Here is a 23,518-nt window from a genome sequence, read left to right on the forward strand (position 1 = left end):
TTGTGGTATTTATGCAAATCAGCGCATAATTAGATTATGCACCGTTTGTCCATGTTAACAAACAAGTTAAAAAAACGTGTAATACATTTTTTGTTTGTCTTGATGTAAGTAATCAACTCAGTAATTTTCATGGTGATATCTAAAGGTTAATATTTTTACTCTATTCACGTGAGAAAAATAATGAGTAGGCTATATTTGGGTCTTTTTCGAAACTTTCCCCTAATGGGATTCTTCGGGGCTTTTTTTCCCCCTTACTCAGGACATATTGAGGATACAAAATCAGTTGAGTTTGCTTCTGTTGCAATTTGTCTTGCAAATCTTTTTCATAAAATGACTGGACTATTATATATGCACTGGTCCTACAAATATGTAAGACATTGGAATTCATAAAAGCGCTACTAAAATAAACACACTGGAGCATTAATGTCATCACTCGTCATTCTCTAACATTATTTTATTTTGCATTATCAGATGTTATAATGAGGGAGAGAAAGAAAGCAATATGGACCTTCATGTAAAGGCAGAGAGACAGAGACAGCATAAAAACATACACATATCAGTGTGAACGAAAAGCCAAAACACATGGAAATCTTTTCAGAAAGAATATAAAGGGGTCATTCACACTCATGTCTGAATAAGAGCATCAGTGGCGTTTCACAGAACTAGAAAAACTAAACAATCAAGTACTGAAGCACCCATGACTGAAGTGAAGCGTTCACTGTGTTCTCCTACAAGCCGTTTTTATAGCACCAAAAATATATTTGTGCTTTGAATTATAAAAGTTTGGACATATAACCAAAACATAAAAGGAAATATATCTTGTGCATGTGCATAATTTGTTCACATACTTTTCTGTTTCACTTTGTTCTTAAACTTTTCTGTTACTTGGTTTCTCTCCCTACCAGTTTTATCTAAGACTACTGACCTTTGTTAACACTTGACAAATACAGAACTTGTATACTACTTAATCGTTGTGTTCTTACGAACCTTTCAAATGTTTCACACAAATAAAAAAGAAAGAAAAAAAACATTCAGTGGGAGGTTGAAGGTCAGATCTCTCACCATGGGTTGAATGATTGAGGTGGTGAAGTGGTAAGATATAGGGGAAATAAAAACAAATGTGGGGACTACAAATGGAATCACAAAAAAAGCAACAATAAGTTAAATTCACAATACAGTGTATCTAATTCATTCATATTTACACCACAGAAAAACACATTCAGTTACTATAATTCATTCAAACGGCTCCCCGAACATAACATATACATCATAGGTTTCCGTAATTTTTTTGGTAGCATATTCAAGTTTTTCCTCATTATAATCGGATGGATAATCTCCTGCTGGATTCCATGTAATAGATAGTATGTTGAAATTAGGGTCTCACTTCCTCCTGGCTCCCAATTGTTTCCTCTTGGTTATGATGTTAATATCAACCCTGAAAAGATTTCTTATATGTGCTTTAATACCACCCACCCCCTTCCCTTTAAACCAACTGAAGACAGTGGAAACATAGCTAGTAGTTTCCATGCTGGCTGATCACACGACGTCCTCTTGCTGTGATCTGCAAAGAATTGAACATTTTTATCAATGAAAATGTGTATAAATGTTAAAACAACAAAATAAAAACATCATTATTGTATTCAATTTAAAAATATATGACTATGTATAATCTATATTTTTTGTGTACTGTGCACAGTGTAGTGTACAATATACAGGAGGTTCAGCATACTGGGCATTTTCTTAAAAGTTATAATGGCAAAACAAAACCTTTATTCAGCAAGGACACATAAAATTGATCAAAAGTGACAGTAAAGGCATTTATAATGTTACAAAATTTTCAATTAAATTAAGTTTCAATTAAACGCTGTTCTTTTGACCTTTCTAATCATCAAAGAATCCTGAAAAAATTATGATGTCTACAAAAATATGATTTCAACATTGATTAGGATAAGAAATGTTTATTGAGCATCAATTAGAATGATTTCTAAGGGATCATGTGACACTGAAGACTGCAGTAATGATGCTGAAAGTTTTGCTTTGCCATTACAGGAATTAACTACATTTTAAAATATATTCAAATAGAAAACAGGCAGCTCAAGAGCCGCCATCATTAAAAAAGGTAAAATAACAAATACATGTTGATTTTTCAATTATACTTTTTACTCAAATATGCATGCTGATAATATAATTTATAAATGTAATACATTTTATTAAATTATATTTAAAAAAATGTTGCATGCATCTTTTGTAGGCCTATTGGACACAGATGTTTGGACCACCCTGTATGGTATGGATGTATGTATGCAGTAAAAATGTTGAAAGTAGATCAAATACCAAAATGTTACTTGTTTCATATTTTGTTCCCTTTTGAAGTGGAAGTTCGGCGCTGCGTCATGGAGTTGACACTATGGTTGACACCATTAGTATTACCCGTGTCTGAAGCATGTGTAAACAAAAGCCAATAATCATTGGCATACGGCCGTCCATGACGTCATAATGTGGAGCGCAGCGCCTGTGAGTATTAAAGGGTACCTGTAATACACGCCATCAGCTTTTTTGTCTTCAGGAGCCGCTTGTTCGTTTGCGTTTTTGGTTAGAAAAATCAGGAATCTGAATCCACTCTTTCTGTCACTTATTTCATATTGCTGAGCAGTGCTTGATTGCTTATGTATGCCGGCATGTTTTCGGCAAAGATACTTCAGCTTCACATACCCCCCAAGGTGAGAGTGGCATTTGTCAGTGGTTGTAGGCAGAGGTTGATTGTCACTGGCATCTCTCTTGCTCCACTCTGATGTCCTGAAGTATCTTTTCCAGGTTTGAGCTATATTCTCCCCTATGTTAAGGTCTAAAGTAGAATTGTACACGTCTCTGTGGATGGTTGCATTGCAGATACCCCCTAAGGTTTGAGCCAGGGGGAATGGAGTTATGTAGGGCAGTATAGATACCCTCTACTTCATTTACCTCCCTCCCTAACTACTATTATGTCATGAAGCAGGCATATATTCTCCTCTTTGGATGGGTGCTTTATAGGCCTCTCTAGTAAGACCCAGGTTCAAGAACCTGAAAAGTAGAGGTAGATCTCTCCTGGTTATCTATTGGATACTATAGTTAGTGCTGGAGTAAAGAGCTAGCTATAGCAGGTCCTGGAGAAGTGCCTTTACTTAAGTCAGGGCCGAGCTGCTCTCGTGTGTACTGGGGTTTTTGAAAAGGGCATAAGCTCCCTTGCAGCCTCCTTGGTTTGGAGTATGGTGGATGAGAGTTATTGGCCAGCCTGCCTTTCTCTTGTTTGCTTCCCTGTCTGAATAGTGGTTGGATCATATCTCCTCTTTGGATGGCCCTAAAGCTTGATGCAAAGTGAACGAAATTAGGCGGGTAGTATAGTTCCTTTTATTTTTGTTTGCCTCCCTCTCCAACTATTGTTTGGTCTTGAAGCAGGGATATAGCTCGACTTTGGGTGGGTGATCTTCTATGGACCTGGTTTGACAATGCTTATAGTAGACAAAGTAGAAAAAGTTTTCCTGTGGGGCATCCCTCCTTGTTATCTCGCATACTTATGGTCTAATGCTAGTGCTAATAGAAAAAGACGAAGCACTAAAAGTAAAGTCTTTAAGTAGAGCCTAAGCTCCCCTGGGCTTCCTTGGGGTTTAGAGTCTAAGTGATGAGAGTTATTTTCATTTTCTTTATTACATTTCCCTCCCTTTCCTGATGAGTACAAGTAGAGATGTAAGCTTCCCCTTAGAGGAGCGACAACATTGAAAGTTGTAGCCTGAGGTTTTAGTGCCTTGCATGCTCCCTTTGATAAGCTGCTTTTTAGGATACCCCTTAGGGTTGAGTTGGGTAAACTAACGTATTACCTCCCTCCCCAACCGTTGTTGGGTCTTAAAGTAGTGTTTTTGCTTCCCTTTAGAGTAAATTCTCTCTAGTATGATTAATGTTCTAAGACCCTGACAAGTAGAGGTAGTTTGTCTGGTAGCCTCCTTGTTATTGTAGCACTCTATAACTGAATGGAGTCTTTTTTGGATCCTGAAAAATTATCTGTGCTCAGGCAGGGCGTGAGCGATCTCCCCTAATTCCTCTACTGTAATTAAGTAGAGCTGAAGCTCCCCTGCAGTTTCCGTAAGGGTTGGGATTTGGTGGCAAGAGTCTTTGGCAATTATATTATGTGTAAGTTTTATGTTGAACGTCTCGAGTCCCACGGAGGAGCTCCGGAAGGAAAAACAGAGGAGTAACAACAGTGAAGGGTGAGAGAGGACCAGACCTGGACTTTATGTTGTGTTTTATTGCGTTTATATGCGACAGTTGTCCATGAGGCCGACAGTCGTTTTGTTTTGTTGTTTGTTTATTTTGTGATTAAAGTTTTACGTTGAATGTTCACTCGTTACCACCTCCTTCTTCCCTGATCTTGAGCATTGTCGCAGCATACCTTCTCATGAAGTTTGCATTCTCCCCTTGGAAGTAGTGGTAATATCAAAGGTTGAAGTTGACATACTCCCTTTATTAGACTTGACTTGACTACCTTGCTATAGAGCAGGGGTGTCCAAACTCAGTCCTGGAGGGCCACTGTCCAGCAGAGTTTAGCTCCAACCCCAATTAAACACACCTGAACCAGATAATCAGACCTTGATTATCTGGTTCAGGTGTGTTTAATTGGGGTTGGAGCTAAACTCTGCAGGACAGTGGCCCTCCAGGACTGAGTTTGGACACCCCTGCTATAGAGAATAGAAGCTTGGGTATCTTCTCTTACTATTGGAAGATATTGGCTTAGGGAATGCCGCCACTATACAGTCTATATTTTGAATGATCCCTTGGGGTTGATGTACTCTGACTCCGGATAAGTTATCCATGGAGTCAGTTTATGCTATGCCCTTTATGCATATTCACAGCACTCGTTCAGATTTGTTTTTTGGAGCCGAGTGGGTGTCATCTATACACAAACTCAATCCATTCATCCTCTGAAAAGGAAGCAAATTGCTGGTGTTACGGCGCATTGCAGCAGACTTTCTTGTGGAAAAAGGCATGAATAAGTGCAGAGAAAGTTATCCTGGGCGCTTCAGCAAGCATGAATGAGCAGTTTCCTCTAAAAGAGTTTTTACGCTAAAAGAGCAAGCACAGATGAAGAGCATCTTTGTAAAGTCACCTTTCCGCCTGAGTGTTTCTCAGTGCGGCCAATATCTCTTGTCCTCAGACGGCAACAATCTTTGTCTCACGTGTCTGGGTCAAAAACACGCTGAGACAGCTTTCATGGATGGCTCATATTATCATTGCGAGAACATGCCGGTTCTAGTTGAAGCTTACGGAGAAAGGTAGGTATTCCAGTACACCCACAGCCACAGAGTTCGGAGGCCTAGTTAGCACTTACCAATTGGTTGTACTGGCTCAGAATTGGCTATGTGATTCAGTTCGCCAGGCCCCCATCCAGGTTTAGAGTTCTCTTCACCTCAGTGGCAGGCAAATATGCCCTGTCCTGCGTGCAGAAACTGCAGTCCTATTGGCGAAGGAAGCAATAGAGCCTGTCCCTCCATCCGAGATGAAGAAGAGTTTCCCTTACTTCAACATACCAAAGAAAGGCGGTGGGTTACCACCAATCTTAGACCTCCGACTTTTGAATCAGGTGCTGCACAAGCTCTCATTCAAGATGTTATCACACAAGCACATCCTAACATCTTCGGTTCGCTTTCGAGGGTTGGGCATACCAGTACAAGGTCCTCCCTTTCGGGCTGTCCCTGTCACCTCGAGTCTTCACCAAAATCGCAGAGGCTGCCCTTACCCCGTTAAGGGAAGTGGCCCTTGGCTATTTCGACGACTGGCTGATCCTAGCTCACTCTCAAGATTTGTTGTGTGCACACAGGATTAGGGTTGGTGCTCATACACCTTAGCAGTTTGGGGTTTCAGGTAAACTGGGAAAAGAGCAAGCTCTCCCCAGTGCAAAGCATCTCTTTTCTCGGGATGGAGTTAGACTTCACGTCTCACAATGCTGAACTCGCTTAAGCATTGGCTACAGACTCATAATAGCATATTTAAACTGCCAAGGCAGTTTATGCTCAAAATGCATGTCTACCCCTAGTGCAACCCCTAGTGTCAGTCATCGACACCACGTCTCATTTCCTCCATCAGGGAACGTACGTTACAATATTAACCGAGATGTTCCCTATAGTGTCAACTCCATGACGCAGCGTCGAAGTTCCACTTTGAAAGGAAACGTCTTGTACACTTACAGCTTGTTCACTCACCAGTGCAGAGCTTCAGCCAGCGGAGCCGGGCTCACATCTCATTGGAGAAGGAGGTGGGCTCACCCTGACCATACACTCCTTGGTTGTAACCGCCACCTTCGCCCTGTTGGCCGTATTCGGGCTGGTAACCGCCCTGAGAGCCAGCGTAAGGGTCCTGTCCATAACCTTCTTGTCCATAGCCTAGAAAAATACATTTAAAAGAGAATATAATTAAATAGGATGATGACCTTTTCAAGCCTTAAAATGTCAAAAATTTCAAATGACAATTATCCTGAAAGTTCTATTAGGGTGAATCTTATAAACCTTGTCAAGATTATGTATCAGAAATTAAAAATTAAAATTATACTTTGGATACAGAAGATAAGCCTATTTGTAGGATCATTCAAATGTCATTTTTGCACTGACATTATTATAATGACAATTAAGCATATTATTCAAATCATATTATTTTATCCTCATTACTGTAATACTGACTTCATTTCTTCTTGAGATTCACACTAACATGAATAACAGCAACAAAAATCTTGGTAGTAATAATACATAAGCTTATATGAACTTATGCACTGAGAGCATAATAATTTATGTGAATTCCATGCTTTAATTTTCAGTCTTTTAGTTGTGCCCACCCTGGCCGAAGGAGTCCGGTGCTGGCTGCTTCTCTCCAGAGGCTGCGTAAGTGCCAGCAAAGGCTGTAAGCCAACCGGTTTCCTTAAAGACGAACCACAGGTTCCCTGCCCATAGCACAACATTACAGAACCCAAACGCCTGCAGGTATAAGAGAAACAAGCCAAATGGTTACTTGCACATACTGTGTGCATTCATTTGTATGCCCAAAAACATCTACACCTTGTTTTACCTGATGAAAATACTGCCAGTTTCATTAGAATAAGAATACATACTGATTTTATCACTGGACGCTGCAACTAATCTTGGTTTATTTTCAGTTAGTAGCCTAGGCGAAATCTGCATTAAGTTTTTTTTTTTTTTTACAGTATTTATATTTTATTTCAGTTTTTTTTTTCTTCAATTAACGAAAACAATATGGATGATTGTTCAAAACATGGATCAACGTTGATTTTTTTAACATAGGTGAATTAAAATATTGTTGATTTATACAGGTAAATATTTTGCCTTTATTTAGCATTAAAGAGCTTCCTAAAGTTTCCTAATTTTGTTTTGGAGGTATCCTCCAATAGATTTACATGCATCTACGGTAAAAAACAAAACAAAAAACACTTTTATTTATAAATATACATTGCAGAATTACCTTTTTTCTCACAGTTCGATAAAGGATTCGGTTTCTCTAAACCCCTCCTTTCCGAGAGCCTGCTCTACTCTGATTGGTCAGATGGCCCAGTCTGTTGTGATTGGTCTACCACTTTTAGCACTTCGGAAACAAAACACCCATTACCATATATTAATTTAAGCTTCGGAGGCTTCCTCTGCACTTGCAGAAAGTAAGACTGGCATTACTGACGACTAGTTTGAGGCAGTTCAAAATCAGTTCTTTCTTTTGGCTTGCTGTCCGGGGGGAGGGCTCCGAGCTCAGAATTCAGCCCGACCCCAGAGTACTCCCCCCTATAAATGTATAGATCATAGGTATCTATGAGCAGACCCAGCCGAATGTGAGGTGATGGGGTGGTGGCGGGATGCTGAGAAATTAGTCATGAGACAGGAGGTAAGGGAAGGCTTTATTTATACTGGCTTCTTCTTGTGCTGATTGGATGATTACCTGAACATGCTCCTCCCGAACTTTGTTACATAAAACTTCATTTAAATGTTGAAACATTTATAACATTATTTTAACCACATTTCAACATTGAAGGTTGGTCACTTGCTGGCTGAGTTTGTATATAACAGAGTATAATGGAGCATAATGATTGATTATCAATGCATGACTACAGTATTTTACAGGAGTAACATAATTTCGTCATTGCTCATAAACATAATGTCCAACCTTTCTCAACTGCCCACGTGTCATTATCAAATTCTAGAAATACATTTAATACATATGCATAATAGCATTATTTATAGTGACTGTACCCACCACAGATGTGTTCAGGCCGGAAACCACAGGCTCATGGATTTCTTTGCAGCGGTTATCCTCATGATCACATGCAGTGATGAGATTGATGACCTCATCGGGGTCAGTTGCCCTCTTAACATCCGAGAGACCTTTAGCCCACGCTGCTGAACTTACCAACCACATGAAGGTAAAAATAGCTGTCACCACAAAATCCTGTAGAACAAAACCAAATTATTATTTTTTTTTCATTGGAATACTAATCACCATTACATTTTAATAGGTTATATGATATTAAAAAAAATTATATGTGTTTACTGCCACACTATAATGCAGTGACATTTCCCCCTTTAAAATCTATAATATTTAAAGGGATAGACTTTACGGTTCAAACAGATTTGTTAGTTAAGGCATGTTAGACATTTTCCACTGATCTTCAGTGTTGCAACATTATATTTTGAATGTAACATGCAACAATGTTACAAAACATGTAACATGGGTTAACAAAATATCATAGGTTATTAAAATTTTTGGTAACACTTTACAATAAGGTTAAATTTGTTAACATTAGTTTACTATAATTACGTGAACCAAAAAAAAATTACAAATACTATTACTATAACTAGATTAGCGTCCACGCCCACGCCCACGCATGTTAACGTTCTGTTTATTATAAGTGTGCTGAAGTTTTATCATCTTTCGCCTTAAATGCACATGCTCTTTAAAGCAGGATAGATTCTGAGTGGCTGATACTGATATTTTTACATTTAGAACAATTTTCAAAACAATGGGTCTCATTTGCTATTAATTGCATGGATTATAAACACAGGGGAACTTCTCACGAAAAAATCTGTGCCTAGTTCCCAACATATGCGTACACGCATGAATTTATTCTTAATCTCATTCTAATGTTAGCATTAGTCAGCTAATCTTAGTTAATGTTAAAATCAACATTTACTGATACACTATTAAAATCAAAAGTTGTCTCTGTTAACATTAACAAAGAACAGTTGTATTTTTATAAACTAACATTAAGAAAAATATACAGTTGTAATCAAAATTATTCAACCCCCATTGCAAATCAGGTTTACTGACAAAATGTGCAGACTTTCAGCTGTTTGCAATGAACAAATCAAACAAAAGTAATTGAACTTTCAACTTAACATGCAACTTTTAATGACTTCTGCAGTCTCAAAATTATTCAACCCCCTGAATAGAATCCCTCACAACAGCACAACTCTGCAAAGCAGGTGTTGTCTCAACAACTCAGCAACTAATCAAGGGCTTCATTACTTGCACCAGGTGTGCTTGAGCTAGAACACATGAAATATCTGAACGTACACCACAACTGACCCAAAAGAACAAGAAAAGTGCTCAAAATCATTTAAAAAAGCCACAGAATTTTTCAGCCCTATATGGATCAGTGGTATGTCTGCAGGAAGAAGAATATATATTGCAGCATATGCTGAAATATACACTCTGTCTACAGTTAAGCATGTTGTGGCTCGGTGATGCTCTGGAGCTGCTTTGCATCCTCTGGCACTCGAAACCTGCAGCGTGTGGAAGGCAAGATGGATTCATTGAAGTATCAGGAAATCCTAAGAGAAAACGTCATGCCATCAGTGAGGAAGTTCCATCAGGACAATGATCCCAAGCATACCCATGTATGCTGATTTGTTGTGCTGAGCTATTTCAATTACTTTTGTTCGATTTGTTCATTGCAAACAGCTGAAAGTCTGTAAATGTTGCCAATAAACCTGATTTGCAGGGTTTTTTTTCTTCTCTCATTTAAGTCATTCAGTTTTATGCTGATTATGCTCAAGGAAAATGTATATCAGCTGAATTTAACATTTTAATCTCATGATTTCAAAATGGCACATAAGGCTATCTGCCTCACAGGAAAGAGACTGCAAGAAGACTCACAGCCTGAGCTCCTTTGTTTCCCTCATGGTACTTCTCCAGGAGGAAGATGTACACGGACATGGCTGCCATTGTATAAAGGAAGGAAAAGACACCAATGGTGACAAAGAACTCAGCAGACGAAGAGTTGTCTCCCACCAGAAAGAGACGTTCAGGTTCCGGCCCTTTACATGAAGGAGCATCAAACCATACCTGGTGCAGTCTGTGGAGAAAGACACATGGTAAATGTCTGTCAGAAGTTTAAATCGCTTGACCAATGTGTGAGAGTGTGCGCATTCAGGTGAATCAATTTAAAAGGTTCTCCTATGGAATCATGAGCCCCTTTCGCACTGGGCAGTTCTAGGAACTTAGTTGTAGGAACTAGGGTGGTTCCCTGAGAAATAAATGTTCCCCTAGGGCCATTTTCCTGGTTGCATTCACATCGGCAGTAGAAACTCTGAAGTGACGTAAGCCACGCTTGTTGTTGTGACTTTTATTTTGACGGCGCTGAGAACGCCAGAGCCCGAGCACACAGTGTTCCCATTCTCCGTCTTCATTAGTTTACGATCTGTTTAAAAGTCCTATCTAAGTATTAGCGTTTGCCGTGTGGTTAATGCCCCATGTCGCTATCTGAGGAGAAATACATTCATGTTTCGCTTGGTCCCCTCAAAGTTGCGTTGAATTTTCTCCTTAGCGCGAAAGGTTAAGAGGTCCATCACTGTTTTCCATGTTCGTAGAGTTAGTTTCTGGAGTAAATATATAGGCTATAATCTGTGTGTTTACACAGCTTTTTTTAAAATGGCAGGTGCTGGTGTTTCGCACACATTCGGCCAATCAGCGTAAATTAACGTCACTGGTAGTTCCTATAGTGCTGGTTTAGTCCCTACTCTGAAGTAGGAGCTAAATTAGTTCCCCCAAAAGGCGTTCCTAGAACTAAAATCATTCCCAGTTCCTGCAGTGCGAAAACGCGAATATGAAAAGGTTTCTCCGGTGCGAAAGCCCCTATAGACACTTTAAAGCATAACTCTCACCAAAATACAACCTAGGGTCTTTTTGTTAATCTACCCGAGGCAAACTTTCGTTTAAAAGCATAATTAGGATGGAAACGCCACTTTTGAGTTTGACTGTATTTTTGTTTTCGGTCAAATTGCCTTTTGAATGGGAGTGCATGGGGCACTGATGATTTTAAAACACTAAGAAGGCTCGACACAACATGAAACTTTGCTCGAAGTATCACCAGGGGCTCTACACATGAACTCGCGCACTGAGAACATTGTTTGTGTACACAGAGTTTACTAAAAAGAAAGATTTTGTCCACCGGCACTTTGTCAGTCAAAAATAGTCGATTTCCGAATGCAAATGAACTGACTCTGAATTTTAGTATTGTTTCTTATATGAGGATCCTTTTTCAAATACAAGGTCAAAATTGATTTTCACTAACGACAAAACAACAAATTATCCGTGAATTTATATGGAACTAAGCTTTAGGAGCTTTCCATCTTTACTCTCCTCCCTGTTACGGTGCATTGGGAGATCGACTATTTTTGACTGACAAAATGCCGGTGGACAAAATCTTTCTTGTTAGTAAACTCTGTGTACACAAACAATGTTCTCAATGCTCGAGTTCATGTGTAGAGCCCCTGGTGATACTTCGAGCAAAGTTTCATGTTGTGTCGAGCCTTCTTAGTGTTTTAAAAATAGCGATTTTGATGCTATCATAGAAGTGCCCCAAGCACTCCCATTCAAAAGGCAATTTGGCGAAAAAGAAAATACGGTCAAACTTAAAAGTGGCGTCCATTCTAATTATGCTTTTAAACGAAAGTTTGCCTCGGGTAGATTAACAAAAAGACCCTAGGTTGCATTTTGACGCGAGTTACCCTTTAAAGTCGGTGTAAAACGAAGGTTGGAATAGTCTTTTCTTTCCTATTGTATATCCGAGTGAAACGGTTTCTTGAAGAAGAAAAAATGTAGGGCGGGACTTGATTTTGTCCATCATGAATCAGTTGTATGGTTGAGGTTTGCTATTGGTGGATCTCGACACGTTTCACACAAAATAAAACTAATGACTAGTATGGCAGGTTGTAATAAAAATTGAGCGTTCATTGGAGTGGTCCAAGACATTAGGACTTTTGTCGCACTTGGACTTGGAACACACAAAAAAATCACTGGATTCGAGGAGTTTATGTGCTTGTATTAAAAACAGTAACAAATCCTTCCCTCGTGGGTCAATTTGACCCCTATAGGAATGAATGGGAAATGGGGATTTTTTTTTTTATTATTTATCAAAAACAAAATTATGGCACAGTCTCGTGGTTAGATTTGAACACATTTACAATGCAGAACACGCACACAAATGCAAAATAAATGGTAATAATTTTAATATTATAAGAGAAACTGACTTTAGGACCCAGGGGAACAGTTCATTTGCTCCAAAGAGAGCAATAAGGCCATCTAGTGGCAATAATTATATTTCTTTGAACAAGAGGTCAGCAAAGACACCCAATATGAGACTTTTTGAGCTGTTTTAGCGTGTAATGAAGCGTTATTTTGTATTTAAGTGAAAGAATGTGAAGAATGTGCTTAAATTATATTATTAAATTAAATTAATGATAAAATCTAGTAATTTACAGGTAAATAAATAAATAAATAAAAATATCTCCAAAAACATTGCATTAAAAAATAGAGAAGAAAATCTATAAAAATGAAATGATATAATCTTTCTTTACAACTAGGTGAATCAAACACATCAATTAAAGAATGGAAGACTGTTGATATTTATTGAGGACTTGTGTCTGCTGCCCTGTGACCTGATATGACAGGAATGGCAGTGGAACACTGACCTGAACGGGTATTCAAACTCAACCTCAATGTTCAGGTCACTTTCTGTGCGGTTCTTGCACTCCACACTCAGACGAAACACTCCAGAGTAACCGCCACAGGTGGAGAACGCAAAGATGGCGAAGAACTGAGAAGGAGAAAGAAAGAGAGTCAGTTGTTATAGTATTTACTATTAGTAAATAAGTGTGCAATAAAGAATGGCAATTAGCATGAAATGTGTGTACTGAAAACGCCCATATACAACGTACAATCTATATAATAAATATCCTATTGTTTTCACTGTGTTTTTGCAAGCAACAAATAAATCGTAAAAAAAAAAAAATTAACAGCATAAATATACCTTTTTTTTTCCTGTCAGCTAGAGGTGCACAATTCTGGATAAATTGAGAATAACAATTTTTTTGGTTTCAAACAGAGATCATAATTTCTCCCATGATTCTGAGCAGACAACTAAACAAAATAACATGTCATTTACTAGAGGTTTTGTCAAACTGGTAATTGGTGCAGTCTATTTAAATTGTTCAATGAATCTGAATGAATTATAAAAAATAAAATAAAAATTTGTTTGAATGAATGATTTAATGACTCTCTCATAAATCAATTTGCATACTGTCCATCCTAAATAGTATTCAAAAATAGAATTAGTGTGTCCCAAATCGTAGAATGTTGAACTGGGTATTCCAAAGATACCCGGATGGTCTAATTTTTCCGGTTACAATCCGAATGAATAGCAGATCCGTGCAAACTCTAACAGCTAATATTGCCCACAAACCCATTGCGTGTTGGACGAGGATTTAATTAGAACTACAAACACATAAAAGTATTAAAAACTACAAACATGGCGGATGTGCGAGTCCCACGGTTAAGAGGTTTAGATAAAGAGGTGATTTGAGTGATTAATAATCACAATCTAACCTGACAAAAAGATATTTATTCAGTGTTATCCACATTATATTTAATCTGCAACAGGATTGTGAACTTTTGTAAAGATACGTTTGGTCATTAACTTTTAAATGCATCATTATGCAAATTGCAAACACATGAGGCGAGTCTCTGCATGAAAGACCCCCGACTAGCAGATCAAGGCTACTACATTTATTTCCAAAATGGTGTCTCCAAACCCTAACCCTAACCATAAACCAAACTCTCTTCCAGGCCGGATACGAGCTTTTAACTATTATGCTAGTGTCATGCAATATAGTTACTGGTTACTAGCCTATAGCACTGGTTAGGAAAAGCTTTTTTGATTATATTAAACAAGACATCACAGTAATATGCAAATATGTAGACCACAAAATATTACTACAAATTAAAAGACTTGTTTACTGTTTGAATATATTTTAAAAGTGTCACATGATCCTTCAGAAATCATTCTAATGTGCTGATTTGCTGCTCAAGAAACATTTCTGATTATTGTCAGTGTTGAAACCAGTTGTGCTGCTTAATATTTTTGTGGAAGCCTGTGATGCATTTTGTTCAGGATTCTTTCATGAATAGAAAGTTCAAATGAACAGCATTTATTTGAAATAGAAATTAATGAATGCATGAATGAATGCATTAATTAATGCATCCTTGCTGAATAAAAGTATTAATTTCTTACAGAACCCAATTTTTGAATAGTGTTAACCATCACATGAAGGTAAAAACATTTAAACAAAAAAACAGACATTTCACTTGTAAAACTCTAATTTAATAATGTCAATAAAAAGAAGGGAGTTTCATATCAAATATAAAATGAAGAGAAAATGCAGAAATGAGAATGGTTCATGTTTCTGTCTTAATTCACCATCTGTTTTGTATATCACCCCACATATAAAATATATAATACAATATCTGCTAATCTGCACGGTTCAAAGATATACAGCCACTGCATCCAGGTCACTGTTGTACCTGTTGTCATGGAAACTGAGATATAAATGAGATGAGGTGACAAACAAGAGGCGTTAACGAATTATCACAATTAACACAATAACACCTACTAGCACTGGTGTCTCAATGATGCAGACAAACACACACACAAACACACACAGATTAGTCGGAGTATTTTTACCACACCCTCCCTTCACTGCAGCAAGATCCGATTGAATAGAAAATCCGGCTATTAATCTCACTGAGGTGCTTTACCATCTGTCACTACACACACTGTGCTGATCTACTACACATCACTCTACACACGCACATTTACACACGCACACACAAATAAGCTCTGTTCCAAAACAAAGTGAGCGGCCTCCGTTGGTATCTGCCTCCTAGCCACCACTGAATAAGTGACGATTAGGAACGCTCTCCAAAGGCGTGCCACAAATAGCCCTCAGCGCACAGTTTATTTCAGTAGAGTTTGGCATTAGCATGTTGCTAAGCTAATGGCGTGACACTCTCATAAGAATTAAAGAGCACAACATTGGTCTCCATTGACCTGTAGGCCTACTGTATGGACAAAAAAAACACAAAGACAATTTTTTAATATCTTCTTCTGTGTTTTGCAGAATCAAGAAATTCATACAAGTTTGGAACGACATGAGGGCGAGTAATGACAGAATTCTTAGGTGAAATATCCATTGAATATATACAAAATTTATCAGCAACATGGATAAAGATCGAATGGCCATTTTTACTTTTCAAAAAAAACCAAAAACAACAAAAAAAAACATTTCAAATCAACATTGATATCGCAATGCTGTTTCAACATTTTACTTTCAACATAGGAGAGTTAAAATGTTACCATTGATTTATTAGTATTTTGTTAACCTTTTATTTTTTAACCTAAACCATTCCTCGTGGAAACAACAACTGTTTTTATTTCAATCACAATCATACATTTGGTCACTTGCTCAATTTTTTATTACATTGAACAGTATTTGTTACATTGAACAAATTTTAACAATATTTTTTAGTATTGACCCTGTGCATTTTTAATTGCAACACAGCATAAATGCTCCCATAATGCTCCTAAATTTTCTAGGCAGCTCACTCGAATTTAAGTACAGTCATACAGCACATGTGCACAGACAGACTCAAATGGACAACTTCTATGCAACTTGTGAAGCTCAGCACAAAAAATAGTAACTGATTATGTATTATGAGACAAGCACCAGATAAAATAAACACAACACTTCATTATTCTGGGCTGACTGAGTGTCTCAGGAAACGAAATGGGTTATTACTTACACTGAGTGATTATATTTGTGAGAAGGCAAAAGGGCAGATAATATAAATACATAATACATAAATACAACAGAAAGTAAAAAACACTTTTGCTTTAATAAAGTCGGGGCTACTTTAGCTTGACGGATGTTGAAAATAATTAGTAAATTCCAAAAATCAAACGAATCAAAACATCCGATAGGAATTTAAGATCATAATTTGATTCCTAGAATCCTACTGGATATTGTGTAATCTTTAACAGAAAGCTGCTCGAGTTGTATTGGAATAATGTCTTGCAGATTTGTTCAAGGAAATCCCAGAGGGAGTTTTAAGACTTTTAAAATCCCCACACATTTTCTTTCAATTCTTTTTGAAACGGCAGCATTTTATCCTGCTGGTCCAGTTGGGAATTATGTGTTCCCATCTAGGCTTTTGCTTTGTGATGCTGTAGTTTTAAAATGTTATATATATCCTAATCATTTGTTAACAACATGTATTCTTTACTTTAACAAGCTCATTGTTTCTGCCTTAAATTAAGACATTGTTAGCTAACTGTGTGATTTGTATATGTACATTTCTGAGATATATAACTTGGACACAGTCACCTCTGATAACAGATCACTCTAAATTGTAATGTAGGCGTGTGCATTTTCTGTAAAGCTGCTTTAAAACGATGTGTATAGTGAAAAGCGCTATACAATAAATGTGAATTGAATTGAATTATTTGCTGTAAGATAATTGCCATTTAGGATGGGTTTCAAATTATGGCAGGAGTCTTGTAAGCATTCCTTAAAGGAACACGCCGACTTTTTGGGACTTCAGCTTATCCACCGTATCCCCCAGAGTTAGATAAGTCCACACATTCCCTTTTCTTCGTCTTTTCTCTGTCTGACGCACCCACCGCTAGCCTAGCTTAGCACAAAGACTGGAGGTAAACGGCTCCAGCTAGCATAATGCTCCCAATAAGTGCAGGTCAAATAACAAGGTCACATGAGACAGCCATCTTCTAACCGTATACATACTGGGAACTATATACTCAGAAGGCGAAGCACTGCTACTTGGGCGGAGTGATTTGCTCGCAGCGCCTGAGAAGCCCCGTGGTGAGGAGCAGAGAGTTCGCTCAGAGTTGGAGTAAATCACTCCGCAGAAGTAGCAGTGCTTCGTCTTCTGAGAATACAGCTCCCAGTATGTATACGGTTAGAAGATGGCTGTGTCTCATGTGACCTTGTTATTTGTACACACTGTGACTATACAAATCACAACATGTAAATAGGAAAATGTTGGCGTTATTTCGTCACTTATTGGGAGCAGTATGCTAGCTGGAGCCATTTACCTCCAGTCTTTGTGCTAAGCTAGACTAGCGGTGGGTGCGTCAGACAGAGTTACGGCCCACACGGTGATGAAAAGGGTATGTGTTGACTTACCTAACTCTGGGGGATACGGTGAATAAGTCCCAAAAAGTCGGCGTGTTCCTTTAAGGATTTTCAACAATAACGGAATGAATGAAAAATGGTGAAAGAAAGTAATAAGGAATTATGTGACAACAAGATAATTTTTCTCTATTGTTCCAAACCTGGATTCCTCTTTGGCAATGGGACAAAATGTTCCTAGTGTTCCTAGTGGAAGACTCCTTTTGCTATCCTTTGTGATCATGCACTACAGCCTACACAGCGCCTGACAAATGGGAGTTAAGTGTTTAATAGCAAGTGAATGTATTTATGCAATAAAGGCATCATAACATCCACTAAATATTGGGCCATTTTTTAGCTGGAGAAGAACTGAGACCATATGTTAACTGAGGATGCATGCCAGCTCCGGTCCAGTGACTATAAACTTCTCTCCAATTCTGAGCAATTAATTAGAGCAAGCTTTAAAGAGAAAATTAGACAGAAATGGGCACAAATTCATGACATATCACATTAAACCAAAGCCCAGGCTGTTAACTTTACAGATGTGCCAGATTAGATATCAATGTCTCTTCTTTTTCAAAAGTTTTATATCCTAAATGGAAACATTTCAGAAGAAATTTACCGTTGCACTGAAGCTAAATAACTTAGAACATACTATCACAATTTCATATACTACATATTATAAAAATCTTCTCTCAGTAAAATCTAAGATTTTAATCTCAGAATTAAATCTTTAAGGAAAACAATATCTCAATACATTAACAACCGTCAAACCTCGAAATGTGGGTGTGTTTCAGCAGTGGCGTGTAACGCGGACACTACAAGCCACTTTGGAGGGTTGAATTTTATATAGAATATATAAATTTTTCAATTGTAGTCTTTTAAAAAGGCATCTGAAATAATAAACTAAGCACAATGTGGTGTAGTTAAAAATACAGATTTTTCGATACATATCAATACTGAAATATCTGAAACTCTTTCAATACTCATTTCCGCAGAACACGATACCAGCTGCGCTTTCTCGCTCTCTCATTTCTCCGACAGCGAGTGACACACAAACCCGTCTCCCCTCACTCACTCCTTTCATTTGCACCGGATGAATATCATTGATGTAACAGGGCTTGAATTTCAGCATGGGATTGCGCATAATTTTACTCATTCCCACAGATTTTGTTCTCACACCCAAAGTGCGCGCACATAAAGCCGCCTCTCAGCACTAAATTTAGTTCTTTTTCGCTGCTTATTGGGTATAAACAGATAAATACACACAAAATAATGTCAAAATGCCGGTCTTGGGGAGTATTCACGTAAACACAGTCAGTTATGTATTAAGTGAATGTAAACAGTTGAGAAAGAAAACGCATGTATAAAAGATCTGCAGGTCTTAAAGTGACAGCAGCCAAAGTAAACCTGCTGCCAAATTATGAGATGATATTAAAAATATCTATATGCCAGTTTTTCCCCATGGCATCGATGTCAGAATTGTGGCCAGTGAAAATGCTGAGTGGCTAGTAACTTTGGAAAACCACTGAGCAAAAAAGTTAATGTTAAGCCCTGCTTACACATATCTACCAACAAACCTATTTTACAACTTTAAACATGCACAAAAACACACATATTTGCAAATACATTTTCTAAAGATAATTGAACTCTTAGAATCTAAAGATTTGTAAATAACAGTCTTTACCATCACTTGTCTTGTAAACTACCGTCAGGCTCCTCTCATTACGTAAGCAACAGCAGTGACTGTTCACAGCCTCCCACACAAGCTGTGCACAATGCCATGTGTGTGTGTGTGTGTGTGTGTGTGTGTGTGTGTGTGTGTGTGTGTGTGTGTGTGTGTGTGTGTGTGTGTGTGTGTGTGTGTGTTGTGTGTGTGTGTGTGTGTGTGTGTGTGTGTGTGTGTGTTTGTGTGTGTGTTGTATTTACTGCCAGCTATAATTAAGAGAAACTAAACTAGATTCACTGTAGTTAATACCAGTGCTTTTGGTAAAATTACAGTTTTAGTTGCAACCCCACATATTTAAAGAGATTACAGTTTTTAGAAGGAAATAATATGAAGGAAAGAGAAAAGAAAAGGAGTTATGGATTAAAAATAGCAAGATAAAAACACACTGCATGAACTCACCCATTGTAAGATTTTAATGAATCCTAATGGCTGCTTGATGACTGTGAACTGCCCTGTGGCGACCAACTGAAAAACAAATACACAGATAATGTCAATACTGCTATAAAGACCATCAAACCTGATATATCTATATGTGAAAAAGAAGTACAACTTAGCATACTTTTAAGAGAACCTATTATGGATATAATAGCAAACTGAGACCCAGTTTACACAGAGTTTTGGTCAATCGGATCACGAGCGGACGAACCTAAATACAGGTGTAAACGGTTTCTAAAACGTTTTGAGCTTGTCCACTTTCCACCACTTCCAGAAGTAGTCGAAAACATATTCGACAGGATTACTTTTGTAATGTAAACATTCGAACAGACACAAAAGACCGTCTTCTCTCCTCCTACTGACCTAATGCATTCATTACAGGAAGCGCTCTAGCCAGACGGGATTTAAACTTTCTCGGCTGAAGACCTAAGTTTAGGATGAAAAACATACCAAGCACAATGTTCTCTCACCATTCCTGTTTTCTAACACACACTCACGGTGTGATCCTGCAGAAACGATAACTGCTGCTCTCCGCATGTTTTTCCGTCGTCTCCAGACGCGTTCATATGTTGCTCAAGCTTATTTTGTCCATTAGACCGAAAGATCTGAATAAACCCATACATTTTCATTTACCCGCCCATAGAGCCTCTGGTTGAAAGTGGACGGATTAAAACACCAGGTGTAAACGAGAATGTGTCTCCCTCGTCTACTTGTGATACGACTGGCCAAAACCCATCTTAATACCGGATGTAAACAGGACCTGTATGTAATGTTTTCGGACATTTAAATGCAATTAAATCTAAATGTATTATAGTTTAAAGTAATATTAAATGCAATCATTTTGTTAGGTTTATGTTGGTTTTCATGGAGTTTTCCTAGTTTCCTCTGTTTTTGTTCTTTTTTCCTTTGTTTCCTATGTTTCCTACCACTCAAGTGTTGCCATGGTAACCAATTATGTTTACCTGCCCCTCCTCATTATATCCTTTGTATTTAAATTCTCAGTTTGGTTTTAGTTTTTGTCCATCCTTGTCCAGTTTAGCCACTGTTTAAAAAGCTGTTGCTTTTGTTCTTGTTATCCTGGATTTTCATTTGGTTTTGGATAATAAAGTTAATATGGCTGAGATTATATCCACCACACCTGCTTCTCCTCTGCCTTTGTACTTAAGTGTATTTAAGTGTGTTAATATCTAGTCATAAAAACTACATTCTAGTAGTTGCGTAGACTGTCAATGGGGGGACAGAAATCTCTTAGATTTCATTAAAAAGATCTGCATTAGTGTTCTGAAGAGGAACGAATGTCTTACGTGTTTGGAACAACATGAGGGTGAGTAAATGATGACAGAAATTTCATTTTTGTGTGAACTTATCCCTTTAGTAAAAAAATGTGATGGTTTGAGTTGGACAGTATATTTGGTCTAAAAGGTACATCTATTGTTTAAGTTTTCTTCACAAAAAGAAATTAGTATTTGATTAACAAATTTTATTTTAAGATTCTCGTTATTTTTGTTTAATTTCTTTAACAATATGGTTAGGTTGAGGACGGGCCAAGAGCCAGTAAGACTTAAATACTGTCTAACTGCTTGCTGCTTTATATTAAAAGCATTATATTAGTGAACACAAAATGAAATACAGTAAGTTCACATAACTCATAAATATTGTTTTTTAAATTGGCTTACTTAAATATTTGAGTTAACTTGTTGGGTCTACTACTCAATTCTCAATTACTTAATTCATAAGGTATATTTCCTTGATTTCACAGCTGATTTGAAGTACACTACAAGTGCACATTCAGCACAATTATGCACACTGCTTTTTCACAAGAGTATCTATCTTTGTATCTACACTACAGTATATATCTGTCTGTCTGCCTTTCTGTAGAATGTAGAGTATTTTCAGCTTATTACTTCTGAGCACAGAGTCACATACAGGTATGCTGCATGTGTCTACTTTCTCTGAATACATTTTTTCTCTCTCTCAATACACTCTAATAACCTGACTGTCCCTACCTACGTCAGTGATGACGACAGAGCAGCGACCAATAGAGCGCACGTGCGAGGAGAGGGAGACTTTGCAAGCATTAGAATTAGTCAAAGCTGCTTATCTCAACGTTTCCTTTATGAAAGTGCAACTGGCGAGCATTTACAGGCTACCGGCCGATTTATTTGACTCGCGCAGCGGGCATAAGGCCAGAGAGCACGCGAGTGAATGCAGCACACTGCAGACAATCGCACAATCGTTTCTCTCTCACTTTACTCTTTAGTGTCCATGCAAACCATTTGCCATCTATAGTAACAGTTAATCCAGATTGTGATATCCCTGTTTTGTTATAATGTAATACGTGACAGACACTGTCTGAATAAACAGTATTTTGAAGTCCGATTCATTTGAGCGAATCGGTTCTCTCGGACTGTTTTATTTAATACGTTTTGGGTTAGATTTGGGTTATAAAACGTAGTTTGGGTTATATAAATTGTTTACGGTTCCAAGATGTCACCCACTCACATTTTTACTACCAGAGTTGTCCCTTAGAGAGTCGAATAATTTACGACCGTTATATGAATCGGTTCGTTCAAATAATTAAAAAGAACAGGTTTAAAAGACGATTCGTTCGAATTGGACATCAACGTAAATACAGATAAATAACCAGTGGACAGCTCATGTCCTTTTTATGTCTAATCTCAAAGAGGGACCATGAATATAAATACTTTAATTATTTAATCAGGCAGTTTGAATCATAGCTCCCTGTTTGAAAATAGTTGCGCAGTTCAGTCATTTATACTAAGTAATATATATCCCGACCCATAGTATAAAATACCACAATCGCAATGAACTGATTGTACCCTATTGTTATTAATCGGTTTTACGCGAATTGTCTTGAATTGCTAACGGTTTTTCTGTAGTGTTTTATTTGGTTGCATCCAACAGAGATTCCCTGAAAGTCAACGAGACGTCGTCTCTAGGTATTTTCTTGTCCTGGTAAGTCATTAATTTAAACTCCGTTTATTCCGTCCAGTTAAAATCAATGTTAGTCAGTCAAATAACATTTTGCCTTTAGGCCTATACGCGAATGAGCGTGAGGACTTTGCAGTGCATGAGTAATTATTAGGCGAATAGCTGTGATTGAATGCCTTACCTGGTTGACAACATCCATCTCGGTCCCCTTGTCGCTGATAAGAGGATCAGACGAGTGGAGACATCCGGGTCACAGCACTGATGACACCCGCTCGCTCGCTCGCTCGCTCGGGATAATACATCTCTCGGTCCAGCCTGTCTGAGGGAATGCGCTTCTTTCACAGCTGCACTCCTTATCACACTGTACTGCTTTCATATAATGGGTTATAATGCAATAACTAATTAATTAATTCATTATTATGAATAATAAATAAATCAAACAAAATAAATAACAACAATAATTATTAATAATTTATTATAATAAATTAAATATATCGTTTTTCAGACACACAGTGATCTTGTGCAAATCAATAAACGTTATTTCTTTTGTTACGTTCCACGTGTGTTTTGTTCTTTCTCTCCTGTATTTGTAAAGTCTTTTGTTAGGATCATCTGGCTGTCCATCATACCTGTGACGTCAGGACGCTCGACGTCATGATCGGCGCGACCAATCCGCTGGCGCGCCGGCAGATTAAAAGGCGCTGTTCACCATGAATGAGCAGTGATGGATCAGCATCACTCAACACCTGTGTCACCAGTCGAGACTCGAGCCGAACAGCCAGCTTACAACCTTAATGATTTGTTTGATGTAGTTTCGTTGTTGTGATGATGCAGGGGTGTGTAGTATTCTTGTATTACA

The 23,518-nt window shown here is 37.9% G+C and overlaps 1 protein-coding gene across 1 annotated transcript; it reads right to left on the reverse strand.

The window, feature by feature from the left end:
• Window positions 1-425: 425 nt before the first annotated feature.
• Window positions 426-23,007, reverse strand: sypb (synaptophysin b). Its single transcript, XM_081348287.1, has 8 exons — window positions 22,841-23,007; window positions 19,672-19,737; window positions 12,993-13,117; window positions 10,177-10,375; window positions 8,278-8,469; window positions 6,857-6,995; window positions 6,231-6,410; window positions 426-1,561 (listed from the first exon to the last, which is right to left on the reverse strand). Exons 1-7 carry the CDS (start codon window positions 22,856-22,858, stop codon window positions 6,262-6,264), a joined length of 888 nt encoding a protein of 295 aa, XP_081204413.1. The 5' UTR covers window positions 22,859-23,007; the 3' UTR covers window positions 426-1,561; window positions 6,231-6,261.
• Window positions 23,008-23,518: the final 511 nt, after the last annotated feature.

Source organism: Scardinius erythrophthalmus (assembly GCF_964197995.2).
Source record: "Scardinius erythrophthalmus genome assembly, chromosome: 20".
Taxonomy (NCBI): domain Eukaryota; kingdom Metazoa; phylum Chordata; class Actinopteri; order Cypriniformes; family Leuciscidae; genus Scardinius; species Scardinius erythrophthalmus.